Raw genomic sequence first — 13,998 nt, 5'->3', positions numbered from 1 at the left:
TACTGGGCACTTAAAATGTGGCTACTGTGACTAAGGAAATGAATTTTAAATTTTGCTTAATTTTAATTAATTTACACTTAAGTATCCATACATAGGTAGTACCTACTGCATCAGATGGCATATTTCTACGTTATCTGTAAGCTTAGCTCAACACTTCAGCAAAAAACAGAATCACTAACTGTGGCCAGCTTCTTGCCAATTTATTTTCTAATAAATGAAACTGAGGCAGAAGCTAGGTATGCAGAAAATCCAATTCTACTGCTGGTAAAGAAACATAATGTGCCTACTGTGCATCAGTGAGGAAGCAGTTCAGCCTCATGTATAGCAATGGCCAGAATAGCAATGGAAACAGTAACCTCCTCTAGGTTAGAAGAAAGAGAACGGGGCAGAAAATAATCTTTGACGAAACACTGCTTAAAATTTCCCAAACGTATTGAAAGAAACATTTACCAGTTCAAGAAGCTCAGAAAAGTCAAAGCAGTCATCAGAGTGAGACTCAGATGTGATACAGATGTTGGAATTATCAAAGAAAAACAACTATGATTAATATGTTAAGGGCTCTAATAGGCAAAGTAGACAATATACAAGAACAGATGGGTAATACAGCAGAGAGATGGAAATGCTAAAAATAAAAAACACCATAACAGAAAAGAAGAATGCCTTTGATGGGCTCATCAGTAGACTGGACATAGCCAAAGGAAGAATCAGTGGGCTTGAAAATACGTCAATATAAACTTCCAAACTACTGAAATGCAAAGAGAGAAAAGAACAGAATTGGAAAAGGAGGTGGGGGGGCATGGGTGCCTCAGTTGGTTAAGCATCTAACTCTTGATTTTGTTTAATGGGGTCAAGCCCCATGTCAGGCTCTGCACTGATAGCATGGAATCTACTTGGGATTCTCTTTCTCTGCCCCTCTCCTGCTCACTCGTGTGCACGTACACACACACACACACACACACACTCAATATAAATAACTTTCAAAAAAAAACAAAAAAAGAATGGAGGAAAAAGGGAATTGACCAACCAGGACATGGGGCAATTACAAAAGGTATAATATACATATAATTGGAATATCAGGAAGAGAGAGAGAGAACAGAGCAGAGTGTTTGACATAATATTGGGTAAGTACATCCCAAACTGGAAAAAAAGAGAGAGAGAGAGAGAGAGAGAGAGAGAGAGAGAGAGAGAGAGAGAGAAATCCCTGAAAGAAGCTGAGGGAAAGGGGTAAGGGGGAGGGAGGAAGTGGGGACGCTGTTATTAGCATGTGATAACATGTGATACACGTGAAGCTGTACAGGTCATCTGAAGGTGGACTTAGGTTAAAACTGCATGGGAATGCAAGCTGGTGCAGCCACTCTGGAAAACAGTATGGAGGTTCCTCAAAAAACTAAAAATAGAACTACCCTACGACCCAGCGATTGCACTAGTAGGCATTATCCAAGGGATACAGGTGTGCTGTTTCGAAGGGACACACGCACCCCTGTGTTTATAGCAGCACTATCAACAATAGCCAAAGTATGGAAAGAGCCCAAATATCCATCAATGGGTGAATGGATAAAGAAGATGTGGTATATATACACAATGGAGTATTACTCAGCAATCAAAAAGAATGAAATCTTGTCATTTGCAACTACATGGCTGGAACTGGAGGGTATTATGCTAAGTGAAATTAGTCAGAGAAAGACAAAAATCATGTGACTTCACTCATATGAAGACTTTAAGAGACAAAACAGATGAACAAAAGGGAAGGGAAACAAAAATAATATAAAAACAGGGAGGGGGACAAAACAGAAGAGACTCATAAATATGGAGAACAAACTGAGGGTTGCTGGAGGGGTTGAGGGAGGGGGGATGGGCTAAATGGGTAAGGGGCACTAAGGAATCTACTCCTGAAATCATTGTTGCACTATATGCTAACTAACTTGGATGTAAATTTTAAAAAAATAAAAAATAAAACAAGTTAAAAAAAATGTGTACTGCAAACTCTAGGTCAACCACTACAAATTTTTTAATTAAAAAAAAAATAGAAACAGCACGTCAGAGGCATAGTTAGTTTTATACATGAAACACCACCACACGTTGACACAGGAAGCAAAATGAAAGCTTGGAAATGAAAGAGATTCTACCTTCTACAGGGGAAAAACACAGTGAAAACATGACTATCCTTTAACAGAACACACACACAACACACACACACACACACACACACACACACACACACACACACCCTGCTCTAGCTCATTAGGAAGAAATGTGCTCAGCCAGATATGTCTTATTATTCAGACAAAGGTCAAGTTGAAAAAGCAAACAGATGGCAGTTTCCAAAACACTTTCCTTGCTTGGTTTCAAGTGCGTTGACATTTGAGGACAGAAATGTGGGGTGCTGCTCAGGAGCACGCTCCTCTCACACCCTAATGACAGCAGCCAAATAAATATGCAAATGAGGCAATACTCGACCTTGCAATCAAAGGCAGAGAGCACATGGTCCCACAGAGAGGCTGCCATAGCTAGCACAGGGGGAAATGGGAGGTGCAGCCTCACAGAAAACCTTGAGCCCTCCCAGCAAGGTGAGTGAGCCTGAAGGAATGAGGCAGAGGACAAAAACAGAGGTGCACTTTAGCACTTCCATGTTCATTTGATAAAATAAGAAACATCTGCAATGTGACAGAAATGTCAACACCCTGGGAGTATCCTCTAAAGGTTTCTCATTTTCAAAGAAAAATATGCCCAAGCTCATGCAACTTCTCACTCCACTTTATTCTGCCTTTTCTTTCTCTCTCATGCCTTGGAAACTCCAAGCTGCTCCCTTAGGTCCTGTGAGGCTCCCTAGGGCTCTTCCTGTTTGTAAAGAAAAGCAAATGAAAACTGCAGCTCCCCTCACAGAGGCAGGGGTGGGGCTTGCTGTTTTTCTGTGGAGCACAGTCAATGCCAAGGTCACCTTCTGTCACTACTTAATTCAGCTCTTACAGATATCTGAATATTTGGTGGTGATTTTGGGGGTCTACTGGGATGACAAATTTCAGCAGATGGGGCAACAAAAGCCCATGGGCAACAAAAACCCCAAATACATAACTGGAAGACCATCTGTCATTTACTCCTGGCCCCCTTTAGGGTCTTCAAATCTGAGTACATGTCTATAATCCCAGAAAGGTGCAGGAGAGGGGTGGGTGCCCCAGCTCCTCCCTGATCCTTGGCTGGCTGCAGCAGAGGTGCCTCAGAGGATTCCTCACATCTGTCCATACCTGGATGTCAGCACCAGCCACCCAGCCTCTGCTGTCATCTCTGGTTTGAATTCCAACTGGACATCCACCTTAAACTGACAATAAGCAAATGGTTTTCCTCATGAACTCAGTCAAAAACCCAGACAGTGCTACAGTGCTAAATATGCTAAATATGCAAAGAAAACACGGCTTCTGTATTTTCATGGGCCCATCTAAATGTCCTCACAAGTCTCCATCCCACTGAGTAGCAGCAGGGGAAATCTTGAACGCACAGTAATTCTGCTTGCCTGGGTGTTGGAACAGCTGAGTCCTCAAGTGGTCTTTGTGCCTCGGTGGCTGGTGTGGTTCAGCACCTGGTGCTGAGCCCTGGGGCACACCACTGAGCAGCACCTGATTGCTCAGGGGCCAGAGCCCCCACCCCTGTCTGACCTGACCTCAATTCAGCTCTCACTAGCACTACAGACCCCTCACGCCTTACCCTGGGAACCACATGGAGATCGTGGCTGAGACCTGCAAAGACTCAGTGCTATGAAGAGCTGAGGTCATGACCCTCTTGGCTTTCTGGGCACATTGGCCTCTCTCGGCCTCTGGGGCAGGCTCACCTCACCCCTTCTAATAGGACCTATGGCCAGCCCAATGAACCCCCACAAACCTCTCTTCTGCACACCTCACAAGGCAGGTGAGACCCTCTACTAGCTCCTGCTCCATCCTGATGCCTAACCATGTCTTGCTGCCCCTTCTACTCAGCTGCAGCAGTCTCGTAGAGACCTGCAGCCATCCTACACAGCAGTCTCCTTCCAGAATTCCCACCAGGGACCAGAGCACCAGGACCGCAGGCCTCCAGCTCTCCCATCAACCTAACCACCACCCCAAGGACTCTAGCCTGGAGCCAGAACACCAAGTGCGGCCTTGGGCTTCTCCTCCATATGTCCCTTTTCTCTCTCCCACTATGTCTCCTAAACTGAAGCTCTCCTTCACCTTCCCTCCTACCAGACAGGGCCCCTCTACATCATTCTCCTGCACTCACCCTCTCCCTGCCTCCTCCCTAGGGCCATGATGATGACACAGCTGCAGTGAGCTTGATTTACAGGGAAAAGGAAAACACATCTACTCGTTTCAAAACACTGTGCCCTTGAGTTTGCTTCCCCCACTACTGTGTCCCCTCTCTGGTTAGTTCTTTTTGACCCTTGAACAACATGGAGGTTAGAGATGCCAACCCCTACACAGTAAAAGTCCATATAACTTTTGATTCCCCAAAAACTTAACTACTAATAGTGTACTGCTGGCCAAAACTTTATTGATGACATAAACAACACATTTTCTGTATGTTATACATATTATACACTGTATTCTTACAATAAACCAAGAAAAAAGACAATGTTATTTAAAAAATCATGAAGATGGGGCGCCTGGGTGGCTCAGTCGGTTAAGCGTCCGACTTCGGCTCAGGTCACGATCTCACGGTCCGTGAGTTCGAGCCCCGCGTCGGGCTCTGGGCTGACGGCCCGGAGCCTGGAGGCTGCTTCCGATTCTGTGTCTCCCTCTCTCTCTGCCCCTCCCCCATTCATGCTTTGTCTCTCTCTGTCTCAAAAATAAATAAACGTTAAAAAAAATTATTAAAAAATCATGAAGAAAAAGTACATTTATAGTCCTGTACTGAGTTTATTATCACCAGAAGTTTTCATCTGTTAACAAGATGCATTGTCAGTACTTACATCATCATTCTACATGATACAAAACACTATACACTTTATACATATTACTAATGCTAGACATCAAAAATGAAAAGATAATGTGAAAAAGAAATTCATATTTATTTACAGGTGTAATGATTCATGCATTAATAATGAAGTAGTAGCAACAGGATTGCTTTATGGTAGCCTAGCCTACACACTAATGAATGAATGGTTATGAAATTTTTGTGGCATACAGTTTTATGGTCATATTCATAATACAGTACTGTCAAGACCACTTTACCACTGTGACAATAGGCCAATATGCAGTTTCTCCAGTTATAAGAGAGAGGGGCATACTGTATAGCAATTCTTTGAAAGAAAAGTTGTAAAACAGTAAGAGAACAAACACATTTTCAATTTCATATCAACTATCACTCACCTTACGCCTCTGTAAGGACAGGTTCTCCACCTCCGCACAGGTCTTGCACACAACGTTCTACATGATGAATACGTAGACAATGAAGATGATGACAAAAAATGTCTCATACAATTAATCGGTTTTCACACAAGGACACACACATAGACAACCCTAAGTTTATTAACTGTATGGATGCCATGATGATGACTTTCTATTCATTAAGCAGAAGTGGATCATCATAAAGGTCTCCGTCCTCACTGTCTTCACGCTGAGTTGGCAGAGGAGGAGGAAGGAGGGCTGGTCTTGCTGTCCCAGGGGCGGGAAAGCAGAGGAAGTGGAGAAGGTAGGAGGGGAGGCAGGTGAGGCAGGCACGCTCGGTGTAACTGTATGGAAATACCAAACATTGTCATTTCTGTCTGACTTGTTTGCTTTTTCTTTTCTGTTTTCAAATGTTTCTATATGGCACCAATCATTCTTCCACCTTTGCTTTAGTTTCAGTGTCCAATCATAAAAGAAGTCAAAAGTAGTCATGAATAACTGGAACCCTTCTGCCAGACTAACAATTTGTTTTCTGGCACTGCTGCTTCTATGCCTTCTTGCTCATCATCTGAAACTGTTTCGGAAGCATTCATCTCTCTCAAGTCGTCTTCTGTTAATTCCTCTGTGGTGCCTACTAGTTCTTGAATTTCTCCAAGATCCATATCATGAAACCCTTCTACCACCCCCCCCAACTCACCTTTTTTAAAACCATATCAATAGTCTCTTTCATGATTTCCTTGGTTGGTTTTGTTATAAATCCTGTGAAGTCATGTACAATATCTGGACAGAGTTTTCTCCAACAGGAATTTATCGTTTCAGGCTTGATGGCTTTCACAGAATTTTCTAGAACAGTGGCATCTTCAATGGAGTAATCCTTCTAGACCTTCTTGATGTTCTATCAGAGTTCTCTTCCATAGCACTAACAATGTTTTCCATGGAGTCCCGTGTGTGATGAGCCCTCAATGTCCTCATGACTCCCTGATCTACAGCCTGAATTAGAGATCATGTGTTTGCAGGCCACAGACCAATTTGATACCTGCAGTGTTGGACTCACGGGGTTCTGGGTGGCCAGGGACATTGTCCAATACCAAAAAATCTTTAAAAGGCAGTCCCTTCCTGGCAAGGTACTCCCATACTTCAGGAACAAATCATCAATGGAACCAATCCAGAAAAAGAGTTCTCATTGTCCAGGCCTTCTTGTTATACAAGCAAAAAGATAGCAGCTGGTGTGTGTTTATTCCCCTTTAAGGCTTGGGGGGTTAGCAACTTTATAGATTAGGGAAGTCCTGATCATAAACCCAACTGCATTTACACAAAACAGCAGTTAGCCTCTCCCTTCCTGTCTTAAATCCTGATACTTGCTTCTCTTCCTTACTAATAAATGTCCTTTGGGACATTTTCTTCAGGATAGGGTACTTTTGTCTGCATTAAAAACTTGTTCAGACAGATATCCTTTCTCTTCAATGATCTTCTCAGTGGCATCTGGGAACTCATCTGATGCCTCTTGATCGGCAGATGCTGCTTCTCCTATTATCTTGATATTTGTAAAGCCAAACATTTTTTTAAAATTATAAAAACCATCCTTTGCTGGCATTAAATTCTCCAGCTTTAGATCTTTCTCTTTGCTTTAAGTTGCTCTTTCTCTTTGCTCTAAGTTGTCACATAATGATTTCACTTTTTCTCAAATCATCTTAAGAGTCTATAGGTATGCCTTTCTTTTTTTTAAGTTTATTTATTTTTTGAGAGAGCAGGGGGAGGGGTAAAGAGAGAGAATACCAAGCAGGCTCCATGCTGTCAGCATGGAGCCCAATGCGGGGCTGGAAACTCAAGAACTGTGAGATCATGACCTGAGCCAAGTCGGATGTTTAACCACCTGAGTCACCCAGGTGTGCCGGTATGTCTTTCTTATAGCAATCCTGTACCGACATAAAAGCTGCATTACCAATATGAGATAAAAGGATATTTCATAAAAAGTGCAAGGCTTTCAGGCCTGCTGGCATTGCTACAGCAATGGCTACATAAATTCTTTTTTTTTTTTTTTTTTTTTTTTTTTTTTTTTTTTTTTTTTTTTACAATGTTCCTGATGCTGGATTCATTATCTTGAGATGGTGGGCACTGAAGCTTCAGACCTAAATCCATGAGACATATTAAGCAATTCAACTTTTTCTTGTGGTGTTAAGACTTTTCTCTGCTTCTTGGGAGCACTTCGAGCATCACTAGTGGCACTCTGGATGAGTCCCATGGTGTTATTCAAGGTTTAGGGTATTGTACTAATAAACACGATGAAAAGTACGCAAGAACCATGAGGTATCACATTTTACTACAATACACAACTTACGGCAGGGACAAACTGTTCGTGCAGAGATAATTAGCGTCACATGATGTTTTAAGTGGATACTCACAACACCTGAGCTCACGGTAATAGCAACACAGGCTAGGAAATTATTACAGTAGTATATAGCACGTACTATAGCTAATTTATGCAGTTACGCATTTTCACTTGTTTGCATTTCTCTCCACTGCAAATGGTGCCACGTAAGTGTTGGTGTGTATAAATTTTGATAAACTTTAACTTTTTATAGTAGATGTATGTATATTTTATGGTAGTAACTGGTAAAATAGACTGGTACTTACATAGATTTTTTTATGCATTCATGACATTCCTAACCTTTTCTTAATTTCTTTATATTTCTAAGGCTACACAGTTTGTCTGCAAGCTTTTGCAAATTGTTGTAAACCTCCAAAAATGTTTCCAATATATTGGGAAAAAAAAACAAACAAACAAACATGTATAAGGAGACCCACACAGGTCAAACCTGTGTTGTTCAAGAGTCAACTGTAGTAGGATTTACCCCAAGTTCTACACTACCCAATCAGCAATATCTTGAAAATAAATATGGTTACAGTTTTTAACTTTTCCATCAATTTTAGAAAAGCAAAAATAGATACCTACCAGTCTATAAGAAATTTCACCTCTTAAACTCTGGGAGATGTTGGAAAGAAATGCCCACTTTCACCTCTTCCCTTGTTTTCTATTGTGAATGTGTCCTCTAGCATGTTCTGTGACACACAGTTACTGTCTCCTTCTCTATGCATGAGGCATTCGGGTATTTTTCTTGCCCATAGAGATGGCAAAATCACTCCCAAGCTATCCACTGGGTACAGGAAACTAATGTCCAGGATACCTTTCTACTGGGATTATTCTAAGGCCAAAATCTAACTCAAATAGAAAGTTATGTTTTGCACTGTTATAAAGAGTAGAATTCAACAACACCCCTCAATAAACAAAACAAAGATTTGTAGTACTGAACAGACACAGTTACATCAAAAATCAAGACATTAAATTTATAAAATATATGAGCAGGTTGATAATATAATCAAGAAAAGATGCAACTAGGTGGCATAAGAATTTTTTAAAGCCATTTTGAAAATACAAGGTCCAAGGCACATCTGAATGTGTGTGTGTGCACATGCATGTGTGCGCATGTCCATTTAGGTTGATAAGCTGTGCTTGGTTACTGGGAGAGGAGTGATTCTATATTTACTACTTTTCTATTCATTGAGTTCATCATGGGAGTCTGAAAATTCAATTTTTAAAAATTTACTGTAAGGTCCCAATACTCATTGAGGAAAAAGCTATTATTTATAATCTTAAAACTACATGGAAAAGACATGGTGCTGTGTCAGAGTAGGGCCATAAGAATAAAAAGCCATGTAGGCTGGGCAGCTGCCCTCAGTTCAAGGAGCAGAAATAGAATATATTGGGTCCGGATTTTGCTTCTGAACCAAGGAACCACCTACTATTATGAATGTCATCCCCTGCCCATCAGATTAGCCAGTCTTTCATCCTTCATCCAGGGGTCAGGAGTGGATGCTGGGGTGCTCTCTCCAACACAATCGCCAGGGGGCAAGGGATGTGCCACAGAAACATAGGGAGAGTCCCCTTCAACTTGCCCTCCCACCCCAGCCTGCTAGCACTGTCACCAGGCATTATGGCTTTACCCGCCTGACATTCACAACACCACTAGTGAAAGGAATGAGTTTGACTCTCTTAGTTAATAAAGAAAACCAAGAAAGCAAAGATTACATAACTTAATGTCACACAGAAATTGGCAGGATGGAAATAAGAATTCAGTGAGATCCTGTGTGACCGCTGGACCCACTTAATGAGCATAACTGTAAAAGTAACTTAAAAAGGCACTCTGCGCACTGTCTGCGTGGTGCAATTCACCCCTCAGAAATTTAGGGTTAGTGAACAGACTGTAAGTCAGAGGCACTAGCAATATTTGTGATGACAACACTCACAGCTGATATGAGCAAATCATCACAGAAATTTTAAGGGAGTGGGAATGGAAGTTTTATATGATACAAATGCCACATAAAATATTACTGTGTATTTGTGAATTATTTAGACACCACATAGCAAGCTTCAGAAGACTCTCCCTAACTCACACCAACTGTGTCAGTTCATGAATAAAAACCCATGTCTTTAGGTCAAGGCCAAGAAAAGGGGGAGCTTGTGACTGTGACAAATGAAGCAGAGTGTGAAAAAAACTTCTCTCTGATTCCTGCTTTGCTTTCCCATTAGTGTGAGAAAAATCAGCCAAGACAAGTGACCATGGCTCTGTTGTTCCCGGAGTTACTTGGAAGGAAACAGAGTGATTAGGGGAAAAGTCAAGAGGACATTACAGGATTTATTATCCAGCGTCTCCCTCCCCTTAAAACTGTCAGTGAATCAGGGCGCCTGGGCAGCTCAGTCAGTTGAGCGTCCAACTTCGGCTCAGGTCATGATCTCATGGCTCATGAATTCAAGCCCCGCATCAGGTTCTGTGCTGACAGCTCAGAGCCTGGAGCCTGCTTCAGATTCTCTGTCTCCCTCTCTTCCTCTCTTCCCCTCCCCTGTTTGCGCTTCATCTCTCTCTCTCAAAATTAAACAAACATTAAAAAAAAACCATCAGTGGATCAACAACATAACCTTCCTGAGCTCTCTGTTCTGTTCCTTTGGTCTGTTTATGTTTGCAAGCCAATTCCACAACACCCAATTATCACTACAGACTCTCTAGTATATCTCAGTGTCTAGTAGTGTGCATCCTAAAGGTCATTTCACAAATGGACTTCCCTTTCAGAAGGAAAGAGAAGGCAGAAAGCCATCTTAAGAATGTTCTCCTTTCTCACCATTCAGCATCTCCAGGATGAACCCATATGCTGACATGGTTTGAACCACAGACTATGTATAAGCTGAAAGCTCTGAAATGTATGGCCAGACCTTGCTCCTCTCTTGATTTCTGCTACTACCTACTAACTGGCCTGATGGTTCCAGCCTCACTCCCCATGGCTGCTGGAGTCATCTCCTTAAACTTTGCACCTGATCATGTCATTTGTATCTTTGAACCTTAAGAGGTTCCCTGCCACCTCAGGATGAAACCCAAATTTCCCAACTGCACATCAGACCCTTATGACCCATAATCCTATTTGTCTGATTCTACAGAAGCTCCCTGGATACCCCACTGCCCACTTGCACGCAGTGTTCTAGCCACTCTTCTCTACCTCTGTTCCAAAACTCTCTGTCCTTCCCCACACCAGTGTTTGCATCTGCTTTTCTCTTGGCTGTGGCAGCTCCCACCTTGCCCCTCGTTTGCCCATTTCCACACATCCTCCCCTCCGCGGAGCCTCACATTCCCACCACCCCCACAACAAACCATGCTACAATTATTCCTTTGCTTCTCCCTGAACTTGTGAACTCCGGCAAGTATGAGGCTCTCAATAACGTGCTCACTGGGGGAACAAACTTGAGCAAAGGGCCATCAGACAGCCAGGTCAAGGTTTAGATGCCTCTGACCATCAGGCAGAGAGGGAGACTACTACTACAGTGAGCTGAGAGGCACTCCTGGGTGTGGAGGTGACAAGGTGCTGTGACAGGCAGAGCGAACTGAAGGATGGGGTAGGCAGCTATGAGAGGAGGCGGCTGCAGGTGACTGTGGTCCCCGCTGGAGCTGCCGAGAGCAGCAATGGAGAGGAGGGCACAATGGCCAGGAACGGTTTGGGTGAGGCTCCAGGTCCGGAAAACACATCTGCGAACACTCTGGAAATGCTCACAGTAGCGGCAGTTGTTAGCCGACAAAGGCAAGTGAGGAAGGAGAACACTCCAGGCCCATGGGTACCCCCAACCCAACCCCGCACCTCAACTTTTCTCTCCATCCAGGAAGGCGGCAGATTTCAGGAAGCTATGGATGAATGTCCATAAAGTGAATTCTGCCTCAAAAGCCATTCTGTTCTCAATTTGTTACCATTTGCCCAAAATGTCAGAAGATGGAGCTATGCAGGGAGGGGAGGCTCCTACCTGAGTTCCATCCTTAAGTCTACGGCTCCCGCTCAGAAGACACGTCGCCCTCTGCCCCGCTGCTGGCACTGCGGTCTTCTTTTCGGGGGGCGTTTCTTTCTTTGCTTGATTCGGAAGGCCCCTTGGCTCTGGTCTTTTCTTTCCTCTGCTGTTGTTTTTCAAGCTTTGACAGCTGATTATAAAAAGTAAAAAGATTTGTTTTACAAACGTAAACGTGTGCCTGTATATCAAAAACACCGATTACTTCCCACGTAGCAACCACTGAAAGTGCTTCTGTCTGATAAGCCTGTGTGCCGTAACGGTTCAGATGTGCCAAGTGGCCAGCAACATGTACGTTAGTCAGTCAGGCACCTGAGTCGTTGACACAGATTAGTCACGTGTGTGATCTCTCCGAACTTTCCCCACCCATAACTCATCCTGCCATGTGCTATTTGAAAATGGTCAGCTAACAGGCTTCTCTGATAGGCTGAGATGAGAAGAGCCCTATAAATAAAAGTCTTTTATCCGTTTTTTTTTTCTCTGATGTTTCTCCAGCTTTTTCTAAGCAAACTGTCTTCCCACTTACTGTTTTCTAAAGACTGATCAAAACACTCCACTATTTGCTGAAGATAACAGAGAAGGCTCCGAATAAAGTACATTAAGCACATTTAGACATCGTCTCAATTCTCAATTTATTCTTTGAGACTGAACTTATCCATAGCCAAAACCGCAAGTGTTCCTAGTAGGCCATGTGGTGGCTACACACGGACACTGGCCACAGGGAGCCCTCTCAGACTTCCTTCAGGCCGACTGGGGGACATGCCTCTGGCACCCGACTCCAGAGGAACCAGGGTCCACTTCTCCAGTGGAAACCACAGACTAGACAGTTGAAAGAAACTTAGATCATCTGACACCCTGAGCAACAGCAAGTCCACTCCAGAAAGGCCTGCTGAGAAACTTGTCAGAGCACATTGGCCAAGTGTGAGCCCACAGGATTTTCTTAGACCAAAAAAGCCATCTGTAACAAAGCCCGAGAGACAGCAACACCCAGTTTCATCTGCCTCCCAGACAAAGACTGCAAACATTTTATAGTTCACATGGAAAGAGGGAAACTAAATGAAGGGCTGGCTTCTTGCCCCTGCCGATCCACGTCCCACATCCAAACACACAACGAAAACTCACTACAAGCAACCTGCCATATCATCTCTTGATTACAGACAGACTGAGCAAAACCTTAAGATCAATCAACAATCAGCTGCTCTCAATTTGGTCTAGAAAATCACATTTATTAATTGGTTGACTTGTAACACTGTCTTTCCCACTTCCCATTTACCAGAAAAGCTCTAGTAAACAATGAGGTTGGTTAACATGCTAAGTAGATTTTGTGAATAAAGACATCACTTCACCTTTGACCCATCAACTCTCCTCCCAGGTAACTCCTCTGGAAAAATTCTCATTCGTGTGCACAGGAAAGGCTCACAGAAATGAGCAATACACTACTGTTTGTATCAGCAAAAACCCAAACAGCCTAAATGTCAACTGACATAAGGATAGATAAATGTAATGTGGTATATATACTCAAATAAAGCAATACCATAACGCAAATCTGCATATATCAAAATGGGTAAGTCTTTAAAATCATGTTATGCAAACCAAATTAAGTTTCAAAGGTTATATACAGCAGGATTCCATTTACACAAAACAACACTATATATTGCTAATGGGCTTATGCAGATATGGTATGAACTAGGTGAATACAAACCAATTTCAGTACAATAGTTAACTATGGGGAGACAGAGGAGAGAATGCAATCACAGTGGAATGAATACACATGGGTTCACACCATAACTGTCAACTTTTACTTTTATAAAAACACACCAGGTATAGAACAGGGCTGCTGACCAGTTGTAGTATGTGAACTGCTTGCTACCAGCACTTAGACCATGCCACCAGTAAAATGCTTGCACCGGGATGTAAACCAACACATAACTTCCTTCAAGTCTTGCTGTGAAAGTATCAGCTACTGAACCATGTACTTGGTGGCATTTTTCTCTGTACTATTTTACCACAGATAAAGGAGGAATTTCCTGTATCTAAGGTGACAGCCTTCCATCCCCATTCCTCTTTTGGAATTAAAATGCTCCTTTTCTTTATGAAATGATGAGGATAGTAGATGGGTATCCTTCTGTCTTGCTCCTTTTTTGTTTTTGGCAAAATGATCTTGGATTGCACAATGTGAATGTACTTACCATTATTGAACTGTATATTTAAAAATAGCTAGGATGGTAAATTTTATGTGTATTTTATGACAATTAAAAAAACTTT

The 13,998-nt window shown here is 42.6% G+C and overlaps 1 protein-coding gene across 2 annotated transcripts in view; it reads right to left on the bottom strand.

Annotated features, from left to right (window-relative positions):
* DTD1 (D-aminoacyl-tRNA deacylase 1) overlaps nucleotides 1-13,998 on the bottom strand; it is a 205,470-nt gene that overhangs the window by 4,147 nt on the left and 187,325 nt on the right. Inside the window, exons 5-6 of one of the 2 annotated variants that reach the window (XM_047853831.1) lie at nucleotides 11,695-11,866; nucleotides 5,337-5,393 (exon numbers count right to left, since the gene is read on the bottom strand). In XM_047853831.1, coding sequence (XP_047709787.1) covers nucleotides 11,714-11,866 — 153 coding nt within the window. In that variant the 3' untranslated portion in view covers nucleotides 5,337-5,393; nucleotides 11,695-11,713. The remainder of the gene's footprint in view (nucleotides 1-5,336; nucleotides 5,394-11,694; nucleotides 11,867-13,998) is intronic. The other variant, XM_047853830.1, reaches the window with a different exon arrangement.

This window comes from Prionailurus viverrinus, chromosome A3, assembly GCF_022837055.1.
Source record: "Prionailurus viverrinus isolate Anna chromosome A3, UM_Priviv_1.0, whole genome shotgun sequence".
Taxonomy (NCBI): Eukaryota; Metazoa; Chordata; class Mammalia; order Carnivora; family Felidae; genus Prionailurus; species Prionailurus viverrinus.
This window is presented reverse-complemented; position numbering and strand designations above follow the sequence as displayed.